General features: G+C 40.8%; 1 protein-coding gene across 1 annotated transcript; it reads right to left on the bottom strand.

The window, feature by feature from the left end:
• Nucleotides 1–7,539: 7,539 nt before the first annotated feature.
• inip (ints3 and nabp interacting protein) lies at nucleotides 7,540–11,025 on the bottom strand. Its single transcript, XM_083929907.1, has 4 exons — nucleotides 10,802–11,025; nucleotides 9,502–9,583; nucleotides 9,273–9,360; nucleotides 7,540–7,960 (listed from the first exon to the last, which is right to left on the bottom strand). Exons 1-4 carry the CDS (start codon nucleotides 10,824–10,826, stop codon nucleotides 7,862–7,864), a joined length of 294 nt encoding a protein of 97 aa, XP_083786033.1. The 5' UTR covers nucleotides 10,827–11,025; the 3' UTR covers nucleotides 7,540–7,861.
• Between the last annotated feature and the right edge of the window lie 622 nt (nucleotides 11,026–11,647).

The raw sequence follows: 11,647 nt of genomic DNA, 5'->3' as shown, positions 1-11,647 counted from the left end.
GAATATACTGTACGCTAATACTTAAACCCTGAACAACTGCTTATATGTGTTATTCATGGTGTTTCATCAAACGCTATTTGCAGACACGTGCGCAGTAAAGGGGACGATGTGAGGATGTGAAAGTTGCCTGGACTCAGCCGGAGATGATTTAAAAAGGTAAAGATGAGACATGCTGATCAAGTGGAGGAGCTTTGTTCTTGTGCCTGCTGATGGACTTGTCGGCATACCGCTGATGCACAATATGTCTCTTTGTCCCCGATGATGGTTTAATTGACACGTTGGGAAATATCCACCATGGTTTATAGTGGACGAGATAAGGCATGACCCTGACAGTCTGTCAGAGAGAGAGAGAGAGAGAGAGAGAGAGAGACCCCCAAATCTAAATGTTCTTAAGAATGATCTTGCAAATGCTCCTAGTGCAGCAGAGAATGGCCAAAGATACTTCATAATTGTGTTTATGCTCCTAGTGATAATAATAATGTTATAATAATTATTATTATTATTGTTATTATCATCATCATTATTATTATTGTTGCTTTTTTCTGTAATTCTGTACGCTTTGGCAATATTGTGAACCACAGTCATGCCAATAAAGCTTGTTGAAATTGAAATTGAAATTGAGAGAGAGAGAGAGAGATTTAAATTCAATATGAATACTCATTCTGTTCTCTGCATACACATTTATTCGTTAAACATTTGAAAATGTTGCCTTCTTTAGTCACAGTCATCTACAGCTATTCCAATGGCATTACTGGTTTCAATCTCGCAAAGTAGTGAAACGCAACTATTCCAAATGAAATGAAAACTTGTGCAGACTTCCATACAAAGCTGAAAGTCCTCCTCCGAAAGAACATGCCGTTTCATTAGACTTGAAGCTTGGTCCTGCATGAAAAACCACGTGACTATTCCTGATTCATTATAGAGTTACAATGATCAACTGATTAATCGATTTGTCAATCAACAGGAAATTAGCTGACCAAGATGATCTCTTTTGATACAGTCAAATAATCCCTTATTAGTTGTTTTGTAAGTGCAGGTGCCAAGCATTCAATGCTTCCAGCTTCTCAAATATAAGGTTGTGATGCTTTTCTTTGGCATAAGTTGGTCAGACAAAACAAAGCAAATGATCAGACATTTTTTTTCTATTTTACTGAAAAACAATTCATTGAAAAGCTTAATCGATGTTTTGTCCCGTATGTATTATTAACTCTATATTTATCAGAGAAAATTCTCTCTTAAATCTCAGCCCTGTAATTTGAGGGAGCTGTTTGGACTTCCTCCAGAAATCAGATCTGATCAGATCCATACATACAATATTTCAAGTGAACTCAAGAGCATCTTAGCTGAGCTCAAACTGATCTTGGGACCAAGCTTATTTTACTTCATGTCAAGGATGTAAAGAAAAACATCTGAGCAAACCAAGACTGACAAAGCTCTTTGCACACAGTAGAGTTCCATAAAGAAGTATGGAGAGTTTCTGAAATAGCAGCTGGACCGTCAGGCCACACAATAAGCAGTTAATCCCTTAAATTTGAGTAGTGCTGGAAAAAAAAGGTGATGGAACAATTGAAGAAAACACCTTTTTGGAAGTGTTTCTGGTACAATTGGAAAGGATGAGTCTGTTGAATCACAAATCTTAATCTGTTCATGGCCATGTACTGGAGAACTGTCTGCACAAATAACATCATCTAAATAAACCTTTGGTGGCATTCAAACCTTAATGCAGGCTTTAGACCCCTTCTCCTCTCACTCCTCTTCCAGGTTTCTATCATGTCCGACCCGGTTCAGACCACCTCTGACAGTCTGCGTAAACTCGTCCGCTGGGCTCACAGCCATGGCACCATCTGCAATCTCATCCCCAGCCTGCAGCACCTCACCTGCGGTTCCCACGGTAACATGCCAGCATCAGAACCTGGTACCCATGGCGGCAGCGTCCCTGTTGCTGTGTGGAGTTGTGGCGCCGGACACGCCTACCACTGGCCCCTCAGTCACCATAGCAACGGCTGCGGAGGCTCAGTAAACACCAGCCAGGGCCAGGAGAGGTTTGTTGGACGTTGTTTCTCCAATAAGGTAAAGTAGGAATTTAAGGTATTTTGTCTGTGTTAAGTTTAATAGTATCTCAATTTCAGATGTTCAGCACAGCCATAAACGTAAAGATGCTCCACAAATACGGTTTCAATGGTGCAATACTAATGTGCAAAAATCCCCAATTCATACAATGTTAAAACAGGAATGTCCTGTTAAAAAGTTGAAGAAAAATCTGAAAAGTGAAATCAAACCTACTGCTTGGTTCTACACCTAAGTGGATGAATGCAACTCTCCCCAAACTATCTTAAGCTGTATCCAACACATTTTTTGGGGACATTCTTTGAGAGAAGCAGCCTGCAACGTTCTGGCGATCTGTATCTAATGTTAACAAAATAAGATACAGAGGATTAAAGACAACGTCATTTCGCTTATATCCTTGCAGCCAAAAACATCCAGTTTATACTGGCTTATTAAAAGGTGCACCAAAGACCAGCTTTCTGCCCATTGAGGAGCCCTTGGAATGCTACAGCCTTGCAAACCATTAGGGCTGTGCCTAGCCTACTAAATTTAAAACTGGAATATATTTGCCTCAGTTCACTCCCATTCAATATGAGTGAAGGAGCAAATTTGCATCTTCACATCAGGTGGGGTTCAACTTTAGTGAACTTTGACCAGAGAAGTTGCATGAGTTTCTTTAATGAGCCAAGATGGAGGAAACATTGATTGATAATGAGTTAACCAGTTGGTACTGTATGATATTGTCCATGAAAATTACAAACTGCCCCCGCAAGACAGATGCTATCTGGCTATCTTTCTCTACACTTATGTATACATTATCTCATCGCAAAACCAACAACCACAACAACTCAAATGGACTGCAAACCAGCCAACTGCTTTCCCTAAAGAATATGGTTAATCTTATTTTGATAAAAGTTATTCTGAGTTGCGAGAAAATAATTGTTTAAATGTATGCAGTAGAGGCCCAAACTTGATTCTGGTTAAGTGCAGGTGAAGCTCCAAAAATACTGGAAACCTAACATTCCCATAATGCAACACAATTGCATCTTTTGTTAGACTTCACCTGACTGGTTACTCCCCACATTTCCCTGCACCAGTTTGTATCATCATGGTGTAACACTCGTGCTTATGGCACAGTAGAGTAGAGATGGAGATTCACACTGTAACCTTCTCATCAGCTCTTCATTTACCTTCCAGGTGAAAGTGAGGGTGTCACGTGACCTCTCTTTCAGTGAAGCGGCATCAGAGGGGGAGGAGTTCAGCAGCCGGCTGTTCGACATCGTTGGGTGCGATTCATCAGCCACGGACGACGACGGCGACTACGAGCCCCGCCCGTCTAGGAAGAGAGGCGGGGCACAGGGAGGAGCAGTTCCCTGGAAGAAGGTCAAGCAGGAAGCGACCTCTGCAGAGGATTACGACACTACCGCGAATGTAGCTAACATAGGGCTAGCAGTGACGGACGCTGTTTCACAGGCTTGTCGGGCACAAAACACACACTCTCAAATGACACACACACTGTCTCCCAACAAGCCCCTCCCACCCTGCCCTCAACCCCAGCATGGACTGGATCTGGGGTGTGAGGGAGCGGTGGAGTCAAAGATGGAGCTTCTCGGGGGAGGCAGCTGCATGGCAGGGACCGCGGAGCAGGCCGCGAGATACAGCTCTGCCACTGAGAGTACAGGGAAGACCGAAGGTAGCTACTTCTTTTGAAGACTTTCGTTTGGGTATTTTTTGTGCATGTCAGTGGGAATCAAATTTGATATTCCAAGAAGTTTTCCCCTCTCAAAAAGATGTGAGAATGTCTCTATGACAAAAGGATGTCTCTATCCCTAAATGTAAAGAAAATCTGTTAAACTGGCCTATTAAGTCAAAGGTTTGTTGTAGTGTGCAGACAACACATACAAGATTACATTATTATTAAAACAGATTATTTTATGAAACAAGTGTTTCGTACACAATATAAATGTATGTTTGTATAAGTGTCTGGCTTCCTGTTGCTCACTGTGTGTTTCTTTGTGCAGAGGGGCAGAACGACTTTGAGAAGCTGCAGGCGTTACTTTTTGAAGAACGCAGCCGTACCCAGCAGATGACGGAGGTGATCTCCGGTCTGAAGCAGGACAAAGAGCTGCTGCAGCAAGAACTCGCCAAAAAAGCCGAACTCATCTGTGACTTCCTGCAAGACAAACTGCGGCCAGGTAGAGTTTGGTTCGAAATTATTATCAAGCAAATTGCAGTGCTTTTAAAATAATTGCAAGTTAGCAGTTTGTTGGCACGTTTAAACCAAATTCAGAGATATCATTTTTCTATTTCTGACTCTAGAGAAGAGGAGGCTGTGTTGCTCCAGTCAGATGGAACCGGGAAGTTCACACATGCCTTCCTCTGATGATGTGACAGTGTTCGATTCGCCGTCAATGTTTGACTCATTTGAGGAAATGGAGCTTCGCCCTGTGGACCGCCACCGGACCCTGAAGAGCAAGAGGAGCTGGGACGGAGAAAACACCCGAGTCAGGAGTAAGGGCGTGACACAACAAGGAGGATTAATCACTCTATAACTCTATTATTATTCTGTGGCTAGAAGTTGCCGTAGAGTAGAATGCATGGTTGTTCCTAAATATGAATTTGCTTTGCTGATGTGTCTCTCTCACTGTTCCCCCTCCTCTCCAGTGAAAAATGTAAGGGGCGTGATAGCGCGCTACATGGCAGCCCTCCAGGAGTTTCGCCGCAGTGTTTCCATGAAGGTGGCCTTTGACCGTGTCGGTGTGGACCGCAACACGATCTCCCGTACGGCGGCCATAGCTGAGCTCAGCCTGGCCGCTCCTGAGGTGTTTCATGCGCTGGAACCGTGGGATGAGAAAGAGGAGACGCTGGCACATTACGCCCACCGCTGCAAACAGGCCATGGATGACAACATTAAAGACAAAATCAAGACGATGAAGGCAAAAAGTGAATTGCTGCCTATTGTGTCAAAGTGACACTGTTACAGAAAGACTACTTCTGACTGAATCAGAAGCCTACAATGTACACATTCTCTACATATGAACCCACCCTTGGATTCTCTCATTTCACTGGTCCTCAGCTTATTCCAGGAGTTATATTGCCAAGTTGTTTCACAATCTTGTGTACTTTTGATCATCAGGTGGCTGCATCTCATTCTGTCCACATTTTTGCTACTCCAGGTGTAGATTTCCTGCCTCCTGTCCAAAGGATTTCTCTCCGATGGTGGTGAAACATCTGTTGCAAAGTTGTGACTCTGGAAAGAATAGGCTCTTGTTCTCAGGTTCCCTGGAACCATTATAACCAAGTTCCAACTTTTAAAAAAATATCGAATAAACAAAAATAATATACAATGCATAATTGGTTAATTGTGTGGTGATAACTCAAACCACTTTATAATAATATAATAGTTTAATAGTTAAGAGGCTTTTAAAATGTAATTCCGGCACTAAATCATCCCATGGTCTTTTTCGGCAATTACATACATCAAATAAGCCATCAAGACACTTTTTTTCATGTAACAACAGAGAAAATCCGGGACAGTGGCTAACACTGATTAGCACAAGGAAGTGCAGTGGCTTTTTTAACTGCTAATACTGCTCAAAATCACACCAAACCTCTGCAGTAGCATGATAAGAGTCCCTAAACATAAAATTAATCATCAATGGGCTCGTTCCTTTTGGATTGCATTGAGTAATTGACTTGAATGATCTTTACTATGAGAGGAGCTGGTACCGGGGCCAGTTGCCAAGTTTTTCAAAGACGGGTTCACTAACTACGTTGTTGGTGCTTCGTTTTATGTGAGGGACGAGGTTTTGAGGGCAAGAGGGTTTTCTCCGGGTTCTCTGACTTCCTCCCACAGTCCAAAGACATGAACGTTAGGTTAATCGATGACTCTAAATTGCCCATAGGTGTGAATGTGAATGGTTGTCTGTCTCTATGTGCCTTGTGATAGAATGCCGTCCTGTCCAGGGTGTACCCTGCCTCACGCCGATGTCAGCTGGGATCGGCTCCAGCTCCCCCGCAACCCCGATTGGGGCCAAGCGGTTGAATTTGGATGGATGGACTCTTATCATGCTACTGCAGCGGTTTGGTGTTATTTTGAGCCATGTCCGACTGTTGGGGATCGCTTCATTAATAGTCTCGGTGGCTTATTTGATGTATGAAATGTCGAAAAAAAAAGACCATGGGATGATTTTGTGCCGAAATTTCATTTGAAGTATTCAAGTAACTCAAAAAATGTTTTTTTTTGTTTTATGCATGGTAAAATACTGTATTTATTCTATTGCATGGCTTATTCCGTGTGCTACCTACCACTGTTTTATAATAAACCACTTAAGACAGTAAGCATGATGAAGTTAAGCAATCCTTCTTTGAATTTAGGAAGGAAAAAAATAGTCCATGGGCATAGTGTGGCGACTTCAGGCACTCAAGCGGATGGTCAAAAAAATACAGCCTTTAAAGGTCCCATATTCGTACTTGTATTTTGGGTTTCTACTAGAACATGTTTACATGCGTTAATGTAATTCTGTCTGAATATACCTGTATTCACCCTCTGTCTGAAACGCTCAGTTTTAGCGCCTGTCTCTTTAAGACCCCCTCCAAAAATAACCCCAGTCTGCTCTGATTGGTCAGTAGCCGTGTTTTCATATACGTATTTTAATGCGCATTTTGAGGATTTGCATCAGGAAAGCTGAAGAAATGGCAAAATACACTAAAACAAATGCACATCAAAGTTTTTATGCTCACTTGAGGTGGATTTTGCCTCTTTTGAAACGGTTGATGTACTCAATGGGATACAGAATCAGCTTTGTCGAATAAGTTCAGACATAGCGAATGTTTACAGCTAGTGCCTTCCACATCTGCACTCTTGGCATCTCTGCACTGTAACTGCAGCCGGGGAATGACTATAATGGCACTGTAGCAGCACTTTCTACCTATATATAGTCGTGCCATCACAACCATACAGCAGTCCTGACGGCTCATTTACAGCCACAGTTTCTGAATACGGGCTGTGAGCATTTCACTGTGGATTGAGGGTTTTAATACTTTTACAGTATTTATATAGCAACTTGAGCTGCTAAAAAAAGACGGAAATCTAAGTTTTTACAATATGGGACCTTTAATAAATATGAGCTAAAGACACAAACACGTATCGGCACACTTAAGATGTCTTCGTGTGACACCCAACCCATGGATGAAGGATTCTTTTTTCCATTTGAAAATCACTTTAAAACATGAATGTGAACAGTCAAGACACAAAAGATCGTAAATGAGGGGGAAAAAAAATCAGGACTGAACCGTAATCTCAAAACTCTATAGGCCGTAGATTACTACCTTTTTTATACTTACAAAAATAAAAACTGAAATTCACTATATATATATATATATATATATACAATTGAATGTAACAACTTTATTATCCAAATGTCAATGCAACTCTGTTACAAATGTAAAAAGTTTGACAAAAGGTGAATCTAATGGTTTAGTGCGGTAAAAGGCAACGGCGCAGAATAGTATTTACAGTATTTGTGTCAAGTTAGTTTTTAGCCCCTGCACGACGTCACAGGATGTTTCACAGCTCATCTGGAACTTTCTTCCTACTGTTTTGAAAGCTTTCCTTAATTCAGCAGCCAACTTGTTAGTCTGGAAAATGTAGAAATGTCAGATTTACACTCCCCTGAGTGTTTAAAACATGACAAACAACAGTCCCATTAATCCGACTTAAGAGAAACCGTGAGAGATGTGGGTCTGATGTGCATGTGTGTTGTTTGAAAGCTTTGTCTCACACCGGGCAGCGGGAGGTTAAGAGGGTAAAAGGTCAAGACTCAGGCTCCAGGCGTGGAATGACGGGGAGGATGAGGTTCCCGAACGAGGAGTCCTGGGTGATGAAGAAGCCTGTTGAGTGTGTGTGTGCATGCTGCAAGAGAAGAGACAGTAGGGTAAAGGTTTGTGTTACTAATGACCACGTTCACCATTTAATTAGCATATTCTTTCAACTATATAATGTGTCTTTAGAGGTGCTGGTAGCAGGATTTTGTTACTCTTAAACAGACTAGCTATTTCCCCCCGTTTCCAGTCTTTATGCTAAGCTAAGATAACCACCTCTTGGCTTTGTGGTTGGCAAAATGACCATCACAGTGCGTTGAAGTGAGTTGTGCATTGCAAAACAACCAAAGTCATCTGACTATGTTGCAGGGAGGAGTTATGGAAGAGAGGAAGAATCGGTCCAAAGGGGGGCTGCATTACACGATGAAAGATGAAGACAGTGCAGCTTGTAAAGTGTGTAAAATGATCATTTAAAGTAAGGTTGGAAACACCAGCATTATGCTGAAACACCTTTCTACGCAACACAGGCTTCCATTCCAGGAATACCATGCATCTGCACTGTGATGAGTGCCACTGCATAAGTGCAAATATCGTTTTATAATAATACTAAGGAATCCTGAATAAAAACAAATGCTGTATAAATGTTTCCAATTGTATTTATCCCGTGTTCAGACTCAAACAGTTGTGTTGACGCTGAAAAACGGTGTACTTTTTATACACATAGGAAATGGATCAGCAAGCAATAAGGGAATCAATAAAGCAATGTCAGCGCCGTTAGTATCAATAAATTCTTTCCCATCCCTTTGCATCAGTCAGAAACAGGAAAAGTCACAGACTAACTGAATGAAACCCAAACTGGATGTTTACTAAACAACATCATGGGCGACTACGTGATAAATAACCACTGGAGATCAAAATTAGAGAACATATTTTTAATTCTTGATTTATTCTAAAATATTGTGAATTTTTTATTGTTCAGAATCTTATAGAATAACACCGTGTCTATTACACAGCTGTACTAGCATGTTTTTTTTAAATAACCCAGGCACTTTAGCAGAAACCTTTATTTTGTTAGAGAATAGTGACCACTGTGCCAGAAGAGAAGATTTCTACAATGGTTTCTTCGGGCTGTAGGATTTAAAACCCACAGGGCATCGCTAGTTTGTTGCAGTTCAGTAACTGTAGTGGGTTTCTTAGACATTACTTTGTTGCCGAGGATTTTCCAGAGATTCTCTATGGGGTTTCTCTAATTTTGATCTCCTCTGTATATTTAGCATTGTGTTGAGTATGTACAGTTTTGCTTTCATTTTTTTTCTTTTTCAATTTATAGTCAAGTGTTGCGCTCCTTTCTGCTTTGTGTGTACAATGACATGAAGATGCCATTGTGTCTGAGTCTGTCTCACCTGCAGGGCAGCTTTCTGCTGGGCAGCGATGTGCTGCTGCTCTGCGTTGTCCCTGAACTCCTTCAAACTCGGTCTGGACAGTGAGAAGCTACGGGATGAGGAGGAGAGGGCAAATGGAGAGATATCTTTGATTTGGATTTCATTTGAATATATGGTTATACTTTCTCAATGCTTAATATCCTCCCATAAAAGGTTTCTCTAAAACTCCATGGCTGGATACGATCCCTACCTGGCTCCTGGAGTATTCATCAGCCGTCTCCTCTCCTTCTCCAGCTCGGCCAGGATCGCCACTCGTGCCTTGTTTGGGAAGGCTGGATGGAGAAAAAAAGTGTTAAGGGTCATTCACGTGACAAACGTTTTGCGCTGGGCTCAGTGGGAGGTCGGGCACAGAGACCCAGTAAACGGCTAAATCAACATTAGTATTAGTAACAACCGCTCGTAAACTGCCTATTCACAAACCTGGTGTGACTGCATATGAACCTCAAAGCCTTATAGGTTTTCTTCCAAGATTGTGAGACGAGTTTAATGTAACGTTTAATAGTCCGGGAAACTCGGACACAATACCTTTTTCCTCCATCTTTCTAACCGGCTTGATGCCGCTCTCTGGTTGTCTAGGAAACGTAAACATCACACTAAAAGCTTCTATCTCATTGGTTGAGCTTTTAAAAGGTCAGCGGCAACAAGGTCATAGTTCAACTGATTTGAACTTTGAGTGCAGCGGCAGAGAGGCAAATCTGAGCAGTGCGCGCCACTACCGCCTCCTCCATAAGAAATGAATGGAAAGGCGGTTTTACCAAGCATCGTGTGTCGGGGTCTTAAGAGACAGAAGGACAATGAGGAAAGAGAAAGGGACAGAACAACATGTATCAGCTAACATCGCTTAGTTCATTTAATAACGGACAACACTGAGTTAATCTAGCTGATTGTGTTAACCACAAAATAATTGTAAAAACCAATGACAGCCTATAAGTACAAATGCAGTAACAGTGGCTATTTGATGGACTCTTAACCATGTAGACCGGCCTTCAGCTTTCATGATGCATCAAATCGTGAATGTTTCATGTGAAATGAGAGCTACCCTCACAGTTTAATTCAATGAATACGTGGATTCACTGGCCCTGGTAACGAACAGAAAAGGTTAGCACACATATTTGGATGAATTGTTTTCTGTGGCCCCTATTAGTCTAATTGTGACTATTGTTGTCATTGTCAATTTATGTTTAAATTGTTATTTTCTTTCCTTCTTTTTAGACATACCTAATTTACTATGGTATATATATTGTGTGGCTATATTTGTATATATATTATTTGCACACTGTGGTCGGTAGTTTTATTTGTATGAATATCTATTTCTGCTGATGGGAGGCTTGTTTTTTTGTGTTAAAGAGAGCTTCACTGTTGGAGGGAAACTACAGAAGGTATTCGAGAATTAGCTAGAACCAGACAGAAATGCTAGCTACGCCCCTGTCACTGTAACTCGACAGAGACCTTAAATACCAGTATCGTTTGACCCAAAACATAATGGTTACCTTGTCCTGGAGGATTGGTGGCCATGTCGGCGCAGGTCGAGAGAGGCAGCTCAAAAAAACAACTACAGAATGGATTCTATTAACGTGCTAACGTGAAGCTAGCTTTCGTTTTATATGTGTATCCTTCCGCTCAACGGTGGATAACGGACAACGTTAAAAGTCCCTCTGGGTGATAAATGTAACTGGAGCTGGGTAAACTACACAGAACCTGCTGTTGTAACAGTAACTGAAGGTTTAAAACAACGATTAAAACTCTTGCTTATGTTCGGTAGACGAGTCGCATTTTGCCTCTTGAAACCAAGTGCCGGTTTTTTCCCCCATAGATAGGTTAGATAGAAATAACAATGAGGAGGTGTCACTCTGGTCCTATTTCTGGCAGCCAAAACCCCCGATCATTATCAAGCGGAACCAGGAGAACGGAACAAAGGATAGTATACAATGCTGAATATATATATATTCAGCATTGTATACTATCCTTTGTTCCGTTCTCCTGGTTCGGCAATGCTGAATATATATATATATATATATATAAATATATATATATATATTTATATTTATATATAATTTGAGCATTGTATAATAATAATAGTAGTAATAATAATTATATATATATATAAATATATATAAATAATTGAATTAATTGAATGTAGTATATATATATATATATATATATATATATATATAAATAATTTAATTTACATATAAAATTTAAATTAAATTCGATTTTAAGTATAGTGCCAAATCAAAACAAAGGTCATCTCAAGACACTTAACACATAGAGTAGGTCTAGAAGATACACTCTAGAAAAAAACTTTGACTTATTTATTGTTTGCAGACTCAAAAATT

The sequence above is a fragment of the Echiichthys vipera genome (genome assembly GCF_963691815.1).
Source record: "Echiichthys vipera genome assembly, chromosome: 16".
Lineage (NCBI taxonomy): Eukaryota > Metazoa > Chordata > Actinopteri > Perciformes > Trachinidae > Echiichthys > Echiichthys vipera.
The sequence above is the reverse complement of the archived record's forward strand: the minus strand, read 5'-3'. Positions and strand labels throughout refer to the sequence as shown.

Excerpts from the sequence above, each read along its gene's own strand:
- inip (XM_083929907.1), bottom strand. The coding sequence starts at position 10,826 with ATGGCCACCAATCCTCCAGGACAAG. Across the intron at positions 9,361-9,501 it reads ATGAATACTCCAGGAGCCAG|CTTCTCACTGTCCAGACCGA; the intron begins GTAGGGATCGTA and ends CTCATCCCGTAG. Across the intron at positions 7,961-9,272 it reads AGCAGAAAGCTGCCCTGCAG|CATGCACACACACACTCAAC; the intron begins GTGAGACAGACT and ends CTTCTCTTGCAG.